The sequence below is a fragment of the Hemitrygon akajei genome, chromosome 5 (assembly GCF_048418815.1).
Source record: "Hemitrygon akajei chromosome 5, sHemAka1.3, whole genome shotgun sequence".
Classification (NCBI taxonomy): Eukaryota; Metazoa; Chordata; class Chondrichthyes; order Myliobatiformes; family Dasyatidae; genus Hemitrygon; species Hemitrygon akajei.
Genome location: NC_133128.1, coordinates 135738494 through 135750843, shown reverse-complemented (window position 1 = coordinate 135750843; position 12350 = coordinate 135738494). Strand labels below are relative to the sequence as shown.

Sequence of the window (12350 nt, the reverse complement as noted above, 5' to 3'; positions counted from 1 at the left end):
ATGACTACTGTAACATTGCCCTTTTGGCATGCATTTTCTCTCTCCCATTGTAATTTGTAAGCCACATCCTTACTACTGTTTGGGGGGGGGGGGGGTCTATATACAGTTCCCATCAGGGTCTTTTTACTCTTGCAGTTCCTTGGCTCTATCGACAATGATTCAATACCTTCTGACTATGTCACTTCTCTCTAATGATTTGATTTTGTATTTTTTTTAACCAACAGAGCAACGCTGCCTCCTCTGCCTTTCTGCTTGTACTTTCGATACAACGTGAACCCTTGGACATTAAGCTCCCACCTATAATCTTCTTTCAGCCATGATTCAGTGATACCTACATCCTCATACCTGCCAATCTGCAAATGTGCTGCAAGTTCATCTACCTTATTCCGCATAATACACACATTCAAATACAACACTTTGGTCTGTATTCACCCTTCTCGATTTTGTCCATCTTTTACGTTGAAACTCAACCTGTTGACTGCAATTTTGCCCTATCAACAGCCTCTCCTCACTACACATGGCTTCTGTTTGTAAACCAGCTACTTCAACTTCAGCACAATTATCTGCCTTTTCTATGATACTTCTTGCATTGAAATATATGCAGTTCAGGACACTTTTGATTCCTAACCTTGTCTGAGGTCTTACCAACATCTGCCTGCACAACTTCTCCACTAATTGTTCTGGCTATCTGGTTCCCATCCCCTTGCAACTCTAGTTTAAACCCCACCATGCAGCATAAACAAGAACTTCCTGCTAGAATATTAGTCCCCCTCCAGTTCAAGTGCAAACTGCCCCTTCTACACAGGCCCTACCTTTCCAGGAAGAGAGCCCAATGATCCAAAAATCTTATGCTCTCCCTCCCACACCAATTCCTTAGACACGTATTAAACTGTATAATCTTCCTAGTTCTGGCCTCACTAGCATATGGCACAGGTAGCAATCCTGGAGGTCCTGCCCTATAACTTAGCACTTAACTCGCTGAACTCCCTATGCAGTGTGCAGTACCTTGCCACTTGCCCTACCCATGTCATTGCTACCTATGTGGACCACAGTTTCTGGCAGTTTACCCTCCCACTTAAGAATGTTGAGGACTCGATCTGAGATATCCCAAGCCCTGGCACCCAGGAGGCAACATACCATCCAGGAATCTTGCTTTCACCCACAGAACCTCCTGTCCATTCCCATAACTAACGAATCTCCTATCACCACAAAGTGCCTCTTCTTCCCCTTCCTGAACAATCCAGATTTAATCTAGTTCTAACTCCAACTCCTTTACAAGGATGCCAAATCAAATGTACCTCATTGGTTACCATAAAGAGTTCTAGAAGAGGGATTTGACTCACATTGCCAGGTACAAATGTGGTTTTCTGGTAAGAAGATATTGGCAAAAACATACAGAAGGCAAAATGTAAAAGATACTATTTCCCAGGAGTACAGCTAAGAACTATGGTCTTCCCCTTATCCAAACTAGTACTCATACACCTCTATATTTTTCAGAACTGGCTGAAATATACATATACATATGTTTGACAATAATAATCCAATTACAAATGATTACATCCTCTGGCTGTCCAAACTATAACCCATGCCACACATACAACAATGCCCATAAAAGAAGAAACCTAGGCAATTAACTATCTTAATTAGACTCACTTATATTAGATAGGTTCTTTACATGGACCAGTTTGGAAATGACACATTTTAATGGTGCAGGTGCATCACTGCTGGTTAAATTTTAAAACATTATAATGTCATTATTTATTACATTTTGTCCATTACCAACGCGCCTTCATGAAATGCATCTAAGCCTCAAACAACTGCAAAAAATCTTTTAACTCCATTCTGATAAACCAGCAAAAGGCAAAATGCAGGAGCCTTCTGTCCTGCACACAGAAATATATTATGTAGAGTGCAAATGTTTGTTATGTACTAATAACTCTATAGAGGGTTAATATGGCTCTGACATGGTACTCCAACTACACCAGCAGGAAAAATCACTATTTCAATAAGTCTGGAGCAACAAACTACATCTGTACTTACGCCAGCTGTTCTTCTGCTTGAAGCAGCTGAATTCCAATCTCTGCAGAACTCCCCAGCTTGAATTTGCTGTACAGACAAATGAATTTACACTTAAGATGAAAGCTCTGTAGGCTTCTCAATTAAGACAAAGTAACAATGATTCGATTTATATACTGTATAAATACAGAATTTGAGAATAGTGTTTTGCAGGTGAGGAATGAAACCGAAACACAAATGACTTTAAGCAGCAATGTAAAGCAGTTTTGCTAGAATCCAAGGAATTGAAAAGGCCTCCAATGTTAGAGCTGAGAAATCCTGGATGGGTTGATGGGTCTGACATACAAAAATCAGCACCTTCTGAACAGACAATGCAGACTTAAAGTTTGAAACAAAAAGTTAAAAAAAAATTCCTAGAACGATAAAGCACAGAAATAAGCCCATTTACCAGTGTTTGGTTTGTCTGTGCACTGACAATGCAGGTCTGGATATTTATTCAACATTGTGAATACCTGCTCCCACCACCCTCTGGAAAAAAAATCTATGCCTTCTAGTTTTTGATACCAGTGTTCTTTCCAAAGTAAGAACAGAAGCTTTGCACCAGTTCGATGTGGAGCGTAAAACTAGAATGATGCATCACTGTAAACAAAGCAGTAAAGCCAGAGAACTGACAGCTAGCCAGTTCAATTCCAGGGCAATTTTGGTTTTCAGAATGAATCTATAAAAACTATGTTAAAATAAGACTGAAGTCTTCTGAATAAAGCTGACCTTGAAGTTAATGTGCTAAACAGCAGAGAGGTATTAACACTTGGCAAAAACGAGTGTGATAGAATGGAGGACTTTCTGCTCACTAGATTAATGTGTATTTCCGGCATTTTCAGCTTTTATTTCACATTTTCAGCAAGTGCTATATTTAGTTTTCATTTTAAGCACCAGCCATTCTGCTTATAGTATTCAGTTTACCACCAGACAGCTCTCCATCTTTTACAGTGGGGGGGCCAGTGTAGATCTGGTAAGTGACACAAGATGTAAGCCAAGTGCTTGTGTGCTTTGAACAAGTTCAATGCAAGCACCAGCTGGCACACATCATGGCTGGTGTTTGCCAGAGGAGTTCCCAGCTGCTGTTTGCCCAAGGAATTATAGAAACATGAGTGATGGAAATGAGCCATTCAGCTCAATTTGTCCACACTAACCAGTGTGGATGACTTCTGTATTAAACCCAGCACTTAACCCACAGCCCTCTATTCACAAGCTAGGATTGGTATTACCTGAGCTGCTGCTGCTGGTTCCGCAGGATCTTAACAGGACACTTATTTTCGAGCAGCCAGACCCTGAGGAACTTCACTGAAGGAACGGAGAGACCTTGAAGCAATGGCAAAGTCAAAACCTGCAAAAGGAAATCAGTAGAGTTTAAAAAAATCTCATAACTGGGGATCCTACAACTACAAGCATACAAAGCATACAAGATAAAGACAGCAACAGACTCTTCACCCCTTGTGTGACCTTGATCTGAATTTTAACTCACCCTATCTGTCCACAGCTCTCCATTCCCTGCCTACATATGACAAACAAGAGAAATTCTGCAGAGGCTGGAAATCCAAGCAGCACACACAAAATGCGGGAGGAATTCAGCAGGCCAGACAGCATCAATGGAAAAGAATAAACAGTTGATGTTTCAGGATGAGACCCTTCATCAGAATAGAAATGTTGATTGTTTACTCTTTTCCATAGATGATGCCTAGCCTGCTGAGTTCCTCCAGCATTTGTCTGTGTTGTGTACATACGACCTGGTGTGCATAACACATGCTATTCACGTACTTTTACATGTAATCTGCAATGAATTTTTAAAATAAACAATACTTAATCAAACAATATATTTAAAATATAACTCAAACACTGAAATATTAAATGTCCAACACTCTTTCTTGCTTAGCTATAAACTCAAAGCTCATATTGAGGAAGGATATACTGGCTTTGGAGGCAATCTCTCCTCATAGGTTGATTCCAGAGATGAAGGGGTTAACCTATGAGGAGAGATTGAGTCGCCTGGGACTATACTCTCTGGAATTCAGAAGAATGAGAGGGGATCTTATAGAAACATACAAAATTTTGAAAGGGATAGATAAGATAGAAGTAGTAAAGTTGTTTACGTGAGACTAGAACTAGGGGACATTGCCTCAAGATTCAGGGGAGAAGATTTAGGATGGAGATGAGGAGAAACTGTTCTTCCCCAGAGAATGGTGAATTCTCTGCCCAGGTAAGCAGTTGAGGCTTCTTCACTAAATATATTTAAGATACAGTTAGATAGATTTTTATATAGTAGGGGAATTAAGGGTTATAGGGAAAAGGCAGGTAGATGGAGCTGAGTTTACGGACAGATCAGCCATGATCTTATTGAATGGCGGGGCAGGCTCGATGGGCTGGATAGCCTACCCCTGCTCTTATTTCTTATGTAAACTCAATATAGAATGCATCTCAGCTATTGCACAGTATACCATATAATACAACTACTACATAGACATCCACAGCATAGTAAGTTCTAAATTGTACCATTCAGGCCTAAAGATCTAACTGCTGTGCAGGATTTCTTATTTTTGTGGGATAATGCATTTCCTGACAAGGGGGATCACTCTGCTTGACAGGTGAGACTTGTGGCTGTGAAACGATCCTGGGCCTCCTTCTGGGGTAGGAGTTGACTCTGGGACTGCAGGAAATGACTCTGACAGCTCTGGACAGCCATCTTCTGGACATGTTGACATTCCAAACAGTGCATAGCAAGCTGCTCGATCAGGTGATCTATCTCAGGCCACTAGACAAGGCTTTGAGCCAATGCTTTAATTTTAGCCATTATGACTGGGATGTAGCTCATTCCACAGCTTAGTTTTCAATTTAGATGTTATAACAACTCTCAAACTCCACATAAAGCAACCTCTATCAAGGGCAATTTCATCCCGGCACTGGTGAAAATGGGGGAAACTGGATTTTTTCCTGCACATTCCAACCATTTTGGGTGGCCATGCAGACTTGTGGCAGGATGGAGATATGTCTCTACCAAAGATGCTCCTTCCCTCCACTAGCCTGCAAGTCAGCCTTGGGCAAAGTGTCACACCTACATAGGCCCCCAATTAGGATCATATGAAGTCATGGGAGCAAGTGGTGGATGATTGTACGAGTAGCCGGAGTATATCACAAGTGCTGGTTATGTGAATAATGACACCAGGCAGACGATCTCTGAAGAGTATTCATAATGGCTGGGGCCGCCTGTCATGTAAAGACACTGCCCAGAAGGAGACAATGCTAAACCACTTCTGTTGAAAAATCTGCCAAAGACAATCATCGCTCACATCTACGACAGGGCTCGTAAGAATAATGATGATGTAGACTGAGACATTGTGCAGTATTTTCTGGTTTCCTTGGATCATCTCTGCCCTGACAGTGGACTTTCAATTTGCATTAGGAAGAATACGCCAACAGGAGAGTCCCCTTTTGTAAAATTTTTAAGTATTTCCTTTCCCAAGGGTAAACAGGACATGCATTAGCAATTCCATGATTAAATGTTCTCTTGAAGTCGATATTGTAGTGGTGTCCTCCAAGAAACAGAGCTCATCTCTGCATTCATGTTGTTGCTGTTAGTGGAATGGCTTACTGTGGATTGAAAATGGACACTAGAGGTGGATGGTCAGTAGTCAAGGCAAACTCTCTCCCATCCTTGTACTGGTTGAAACATTTTACACCCCAAACCAAAAGCAAGGCCCTTCTGTTGATATGTGCATAAATTTTCTCTGCAGCCTTAAAGGAACGCAAAGGCTTAGGGACATTCACATCCATTGGCCTTGGGAAATCTACCACTGCTTGAATTTTCTCAGCACACTTGTGCAATACAAGTGCCCTCCTTATCCACAGGGGAATTGGTTCCGAGATCCCCTGCGGATACCAAAAATCGCGGATGCTCAAGTCCCTTATTTAACCTGAATCAGTGCAGTGGTCTTTAGGACCCAGCGGAACCCCGGACTTTATTTAACATGTTCAGAGCAGTGGGCATTAGGAGCCAGCGTAGCTCTGAATCTGCAGCGTTTCTGTTCACGGAAAAAATCACAATCGCGATTGAAAATAAGGTGGAAGTAATAAAGCGATCGGAAAGAGGTGAAATGCCATCGGTCATTGGAAAAGCGTTAGACTACAGTCGGTCAACGATCGGAACAATTTTAATGGAGCATGTGAAAGGCCCTGCGCCGATGAAAGCTACGATTATTACTAAGCAACGCGGTGGTTTAATTATTAAGTTTTGGGTTTTTGATCCTCCACATCAACCCGACACGATGGAGAGCGCACTCAATAGTGATCTGTCACTGGAGCCGAGCTCGGCGCTGAAACATACGTTCTTAAGTGTTTTATATGCATAGAAAGGTAAAATATATACTATACACAAATGCAAACGTTTTGACTAACTGACGCTAAATAATACCGGATGTACCTGTTCCGACTTACTTAGTAAGAGAACTTCCGATTTTTTTCGATCCCGATCCACGATAACCCATGCACATTCTCCCGTATACTTTAAATCATCTCTAGATTACTTATAACAACTAATACAATGTAAACGCTATGTAAAATAGTTGTTATACTGCATTGTTTAGGGAATAATGACAAGAAAAAAAAGTCTGCACATGCTCGAACAACAAGTGCTGGAAGAGCACTTCCGGGTTTTTGCGATTCTCGGTTGGTTGAATTCATGGATAAGGAGGGCCGACTGTACTTATGCATCAATGATGTGGCCACAGTAAGTGATGCTTGGTTGAAAGAACGCACACTTGTTGTGTCATGCTCTCAACTGCTTCCCTGGGCAGAGAATTCCACAGATTCACCACTCTGTGGGGAAAAAAACAGGATTTTGGAGATGTACCTTGTCATATTCATTGGTAACAACAATGTCATCCAGGTCATACGGAGTGCCTGGGCAGCCTTGCAGCACCTGATTCATTGCTTTCTGCCAGAGTGCAGGTGCACAGACTACTCTAAAAATAACCTTGGTGGCGTGTATTGATCTACTTTCAGTAGTAGGTTGACGGTGACCTTAAAATCATCACAGATCATGATACACCCATTCTTTTTGGCAATTGGGACCACTGGCATTGCCCATGGGCTCCACTCAACCATGGGAAGAGTTTCATCAATTTGCATGCGATCCAGCTAACTGGCTTCTTTATCACAGATTGGATAAGGAACCAGACAGATTTTGTAAAATTTGGGTGCGGAATTTTCAATTAACACCGCTTTACCTTTGACATGTTTGAGTTTTCCCAATGCCTTCCTTGAACATTGCTGTGCCATCATCCAGAATGCATCTCAACTATATACACAGTATATTATATAACTACTATATACAGGTGTCCACAGCAAAGTAAATTTTAAATCATCCCGTTCAAGCCTAAAGATTTAATTGCAGTGGAGGATTTCTTACTCTTGCAGGATAATGCCTTTCTTGACTAAGGAGGTCACTCTGTTTGGCAAATAAGACTTGTGGCTGTGAAAACAATCTCAGGTTCTGGGGCCTCCTCCATGGTGGTTGAAACTGTAGACTGGACAAAGTGGTTCTGACAGCTCCGGACACCTTTCTTCTCCTTTTTTCTTCTTCTAGTTTGTGCATTTTAATCTTGGGAGGGTCCATTTAGTTCCCTGGAGCATTGCCTTATTTATCCTTCTGTTGCTCCTCTTACAATTTGATCTCTCCTCCTGGTTTCCTCATCCACAGCATCATCTGATGAACCCTCTGCTTTTGTATCTCCATTGACTTCTGACTTTCCATTCATTTAGCTGGGCTTTGGTCTTTGCATCTACTTTTACAAGCAGCTTTTTGTTTTCCACTTGAAGTTCATGCAATAATCTTAATGCACACAGAGTAGATTCTGGTTCTTCACAGTCACAAAATCCAAAGGCTTGCAACTTTCCTAAAGCTCCTTGAACTCTCTTCCAGCTTAAAACCAAGCCACAATTTGCAAGTAACTGTCTAATTTACATATCAGAAGCTTTCTCAGATATGTTGCCTATAAAAACTGCCAAAGTTGGTCCACTGTTTTCATAACGTTCACGATTCCTCTGAGCAGCATGGCCCTTTCTTGGTCCAAAACGCTTTCCAACTAGAAGCAGAGAAGTCGAAACCAATACCTGTTTGTCCTCTACTGGGCAACAGTTCATGGTATACAGCACGGAGATAGTTGTGGCATCATCCAGTAAATTTCTTTATTTGCTTTGAACTGGCTTCATTGCAGGGAGCACAGCATGCAAATTGTGGATGGATCTCCAGTCAAGCTGCAGTTGTCTTTGCCAATCACGTCCCCATTACGCTGGTCCTCATGTTTTTGCACATACAAGTCCAAGGTGGCTTCTTGGTTGTTCTATTTCACTGTCACAAATGTCATTCCAACATGAGTTATCTTTTTTGCCAGCACAAGTTCTTAGTTGGATATCTTTTGGCTTCAGTTTACTATCTTTGAAATGCTGTTCAAACTCCTTTTGTGGAATGACTGAAACAGTGTCTAATTCCATTTTAATTAATTTGCTGTTCACTTCTGGCATAAGCCACAATACTTGTCTATTGTTAATTTTCACACTGTAAATCTCAGGCCTACACAGACCTGTGTCACTCTCATCATTATCAGATTTTTCATCAGCAGTGTGCAGGTTAGTGCTCTTTTTGAAAATGCAACTTGATTTAAAAAAAAATCTTTTTCTCTTCCCTGTGCAGACCATAATCTCAATTCAGCCATGCAAGTCTTCCTTTTGATTTCACTTATGAAATCTGAAGAGTTCTGCAATCAACAATGGTTTTGGTTCTAAATGCTCCTTCATTACTTTCCTGAATTCAGCAAGGCTCATTTTGGTGGTTTGGTTGGGAGTAATAAACTTCTAAGCAAACTGTAAGCCTATCTACCTATTACACTTAGTAACACTGGCACTGGCTTTTCATTGGCTATTTCATTTACTTCAAAATACTGTTGAATTTGTTCAGTAAACAACATCCAGTTATCTGTTGTGCAATCTAACACATCATTCCAATGTAGCGGGCCATTTCTGCTTTTTATTTATTATTACCCAGTACTCACTGTTATTGAACCTGTTAATTTTGTCTGTTTCTCAAACAATTCACTGCACTTCCAAAGAAAAAATAATCCTGTTGCACTTTAAAAAAAAATTCAAACGTGTCTCTCTCGAGAGGAAAGAACATACTGTGCTTCAATATGTAGGTAGTCATCTCGGGTTTGTTTTAAAACTTACTCGTCGCCACTGTTATTTTTGTAACTCCAAAAACTAATCAAAAGAAAACATGGATGCCCAGGGATAACATGTATACTTTGATTTTACTTTAGTGAGGCACACACGTGATGTAGTGGCATAATGAATTATGTCATTCATGTACTTTTGCATATAACCCATAATGAATTATTTAAACAAGGAATACTTAATCAAATATATTTACAATATTACCTAAATGTTAAATACACAACAAATTACAATCGATTCTCAATTATTCAGTGGCCGACCTAATTGTTTACAGATTAACTGCATCAGGAATAAGCCTGTGCTTGCAAAGTAAAACAATGTTTGAAAATTTCTTGGGTCTATGATATTCTTTTTTAATTTTACTGCATTGCTGTAGTGAATTCACTTACCTGAGTTTTTAAATCCTCAAGACTAGCATCACCAGATATCTCAATATTGCCCACAAATTCCAAGTCAGTGTCCATATTCTGCTGCAGTGAAAAGTCTGTAAAGGAAGAAAGACAGATGAATCAACTATAGTAACTTTCAATGCATCAAATGCTGTTGAGCTAGAAAATACCCAAAGTATAAGCATTGTATAAGAAGAAGAACACAACAGTCAAGATTGCATTTGAAGCATTGTGAGCAGTTCTGGGCCTTTTATCTTTGAAATAATGTGCTAACATTGGAGAAGGTACACGAGAATGATCTTGGGAATAATAAGGTTAACTTATGAGGAACATATGATAGCTTTGGGCCTGTACTGGCTGGAGTTTGGAAGAATAAGGGGGATTTCATTGAAACCTATCCAATACTGAAAGGCTGAGATAGAATGGAAGTGGAGAGAATATTTCCAACAGTGGGAGAGTCCAGGACCAGAAGGCATAGTTCAGAACAGAAGGACAATCCTTAAGAACAGCGGTTAGAAGGAATGTTGACCAAAGGATGATGAACCTGTGGAATTCATTGCCACAGATGACTGTGCAGGCCAAGTCATTGGTATGTTTAAAGCAGAGGTTGATTGGATCGTGCTTAATAAGGACATCAAAGGTTATGGGGAGAACGTAGAAAAATGGAGTAGAGAGGGATAATAAATCAGCCACGATGGAATGGCAGAGCAGATTCCATGGGCTGAATGTCCTAATTCTGCTCCTGTCTCTTATGGTCTCATGACCAAAGTGAACAGCCATGTAAAACTCAAAGCGCAGTCAAACAATCCAAAGAAACGTCAGTGGAATCTATTATTGAACACCTTGTCATTACTTCAAAAAATTTTAAAGCTATATAATTTCTTATTAAGTAGAATAAACTTGATTTGGTAAATTCTCTGCAAGGTTTGAGATAAGTAGGCACAGCTGGTGATTTTAGGGTTTCAAGTCTTGGAGTAGTACAATCTATTTTTACTTTACACAAATCAAACCATGCTTATGTAAGAATGAATGTTATTGCATCTATAGCTCAGTATCCTGGATGGATGCAGGGTGTCTAGTTGTCAAAGAATCATCATTGTGCTCATCTTGGCTTTCAAACTGATTTCTGGAGGGCACCGTCACCAAACAGACTTGTTCCTAGTGACTTGCAGCACCAAAGCAAAAGAAACATAGTTCCTGAATGTGCATTGATATGTTTGTATTGTTAGGAATAATCTGATTTAACCCATTGCATTTTTTGTTTCCCGGTCTTGTGATTCCTCAGTAACTCCTATTACTGGAATTATGAAGTAACTCTTTTCCATGAAGGCAGCTCATGCTGCAACTGTTCAATTACTGAATAGCCAAAAAGTAGCAAGGAATTAGGAAAGCACATGGACTGCTATGGTTCAATCACAAACAAGAGAAAATTTGCAGATGCTGGAAATCCGAGCAACACACACCAAATGCTGGAGGAACTCAGCAGGCCAGACAGCATCTATGGAAAAAAGTACAGTCAATGTTTTGGGGCAAGACTTGATGAAGGTTCTTGACCTGAAAGATCGACTTACTATTCTTTTCCATAGATGCTGCCTGGACAGTTATGGTTTATTGCTTGGGAAATCATATACAAAAGGAGAGGCTATGCTTCAGATAGATAGAGCACTGGTGAGTCCTCAACTGTATTACTGTGCACAGTATTGTTCTCTTTATTTAAGGGAGAGTTGTAATGATACTTGATCTGCTATTAGGGAATGAGACAGGTTATGTTGCTGAACACTTTGCATCTAGTGATTAAAATGCCATTAATTTCAAATCTGGTCTGGTGCAGTTTGAGATTCCAAATTAGAGAAAGGCCAATTTTGAAGGTATCAGAAAGGATCTAGCAAGTGTGGACTGGGACAGGCTGTTTTCTGGCAAAGGTGTTCTTTGTAAGTGGGAGGCCTTCAAAAGTGAATTTTTGAGAGTACAAAGCTCCCATGTGCCTGTCATAATAAAAGGCAAAAATAACCAGTGTGGAGAATCTTGGTTATCAAGAGATATTCAAGCCCTGGTTAACAATTAAAAAAAATAGGTGGTGTATTGTAGCTATAGGCAGGTAGGAACAAATGAGATGCTTATGGAGTAAAAGAAATGCATGAAGACACTTTTGGAAATTGGGAGGGCTAAAAGAAGGCATGAGATTGCCCTAGCGGACACGGTGAAGGAGAAATGTTAAGAGCAAAAGGGTTGCAAGGGACAAAATTGGTCCTCTGGAAGATCAGAATGGTAATCCATGTGTGGAGGCTAAACAGATGGAGGAGATCCTAAATGCATTTTTTGCATCTGTATTTACTCAGGAGATGGGCCTAGAGTCTATAGAAGTGAGGCAAAATTGCATCAACTTCATGGATTCTATACAGATTACAGAGGAGGTGTTTGCTATCTTGAGGCAAATTAGGGTGGATAAATCCCCAGGATCAGACCTCGCGGGAGGCAAGGGCAGAAATTTCAGGGCCTTAGCAAAGATATCTAAATTATCCTTAGCAACAGGTGGAGTGCTGGAGGATTGCTAATGTTTCGCTGCTTAAGAAAGACTATAAAAATAAATCAGGAAATTCTAGTCCAGTGACACTGACTGAGTGACACTGACTGAGTAGTGGGGAAGTTATTAGAAGGTATTCT

General features: G+C 40.4%; 1 protein-coding gene across 6 annotated transcripts in view; it reads right to left on the bottom strand.

Annotated features, from left to right (window-relative positions):
- Window positions 1-12350, bottom strand: part of usp40 (ubiquitin specific peptidase 40) — a 132752-nt gene that overhangs the window by 15471 nt on the left and 104931 nt on the right. For all 6 annotated transcript variants that reach the window (XM_073046574.1, XM_073046571.1, XM_073046570.1 and 3 more), the window contains 3 exons: window positions 9687-9781; window positions 3285-3403; window positions 2041-2106 (listed from right to left, as the gene is read on the bottom strand). In XM_073046574.1, coding sequence (XP_072902675.1) covers window positions 2041-2106; window positions 3285-3403; window positions 9687-9781 — 280 coding nt within the window. The remainder of the gene's footprint in view (window positions 1-2040; window positions 2107-3284; window positions 3404-9686; window positions 9782-12350) is intronic.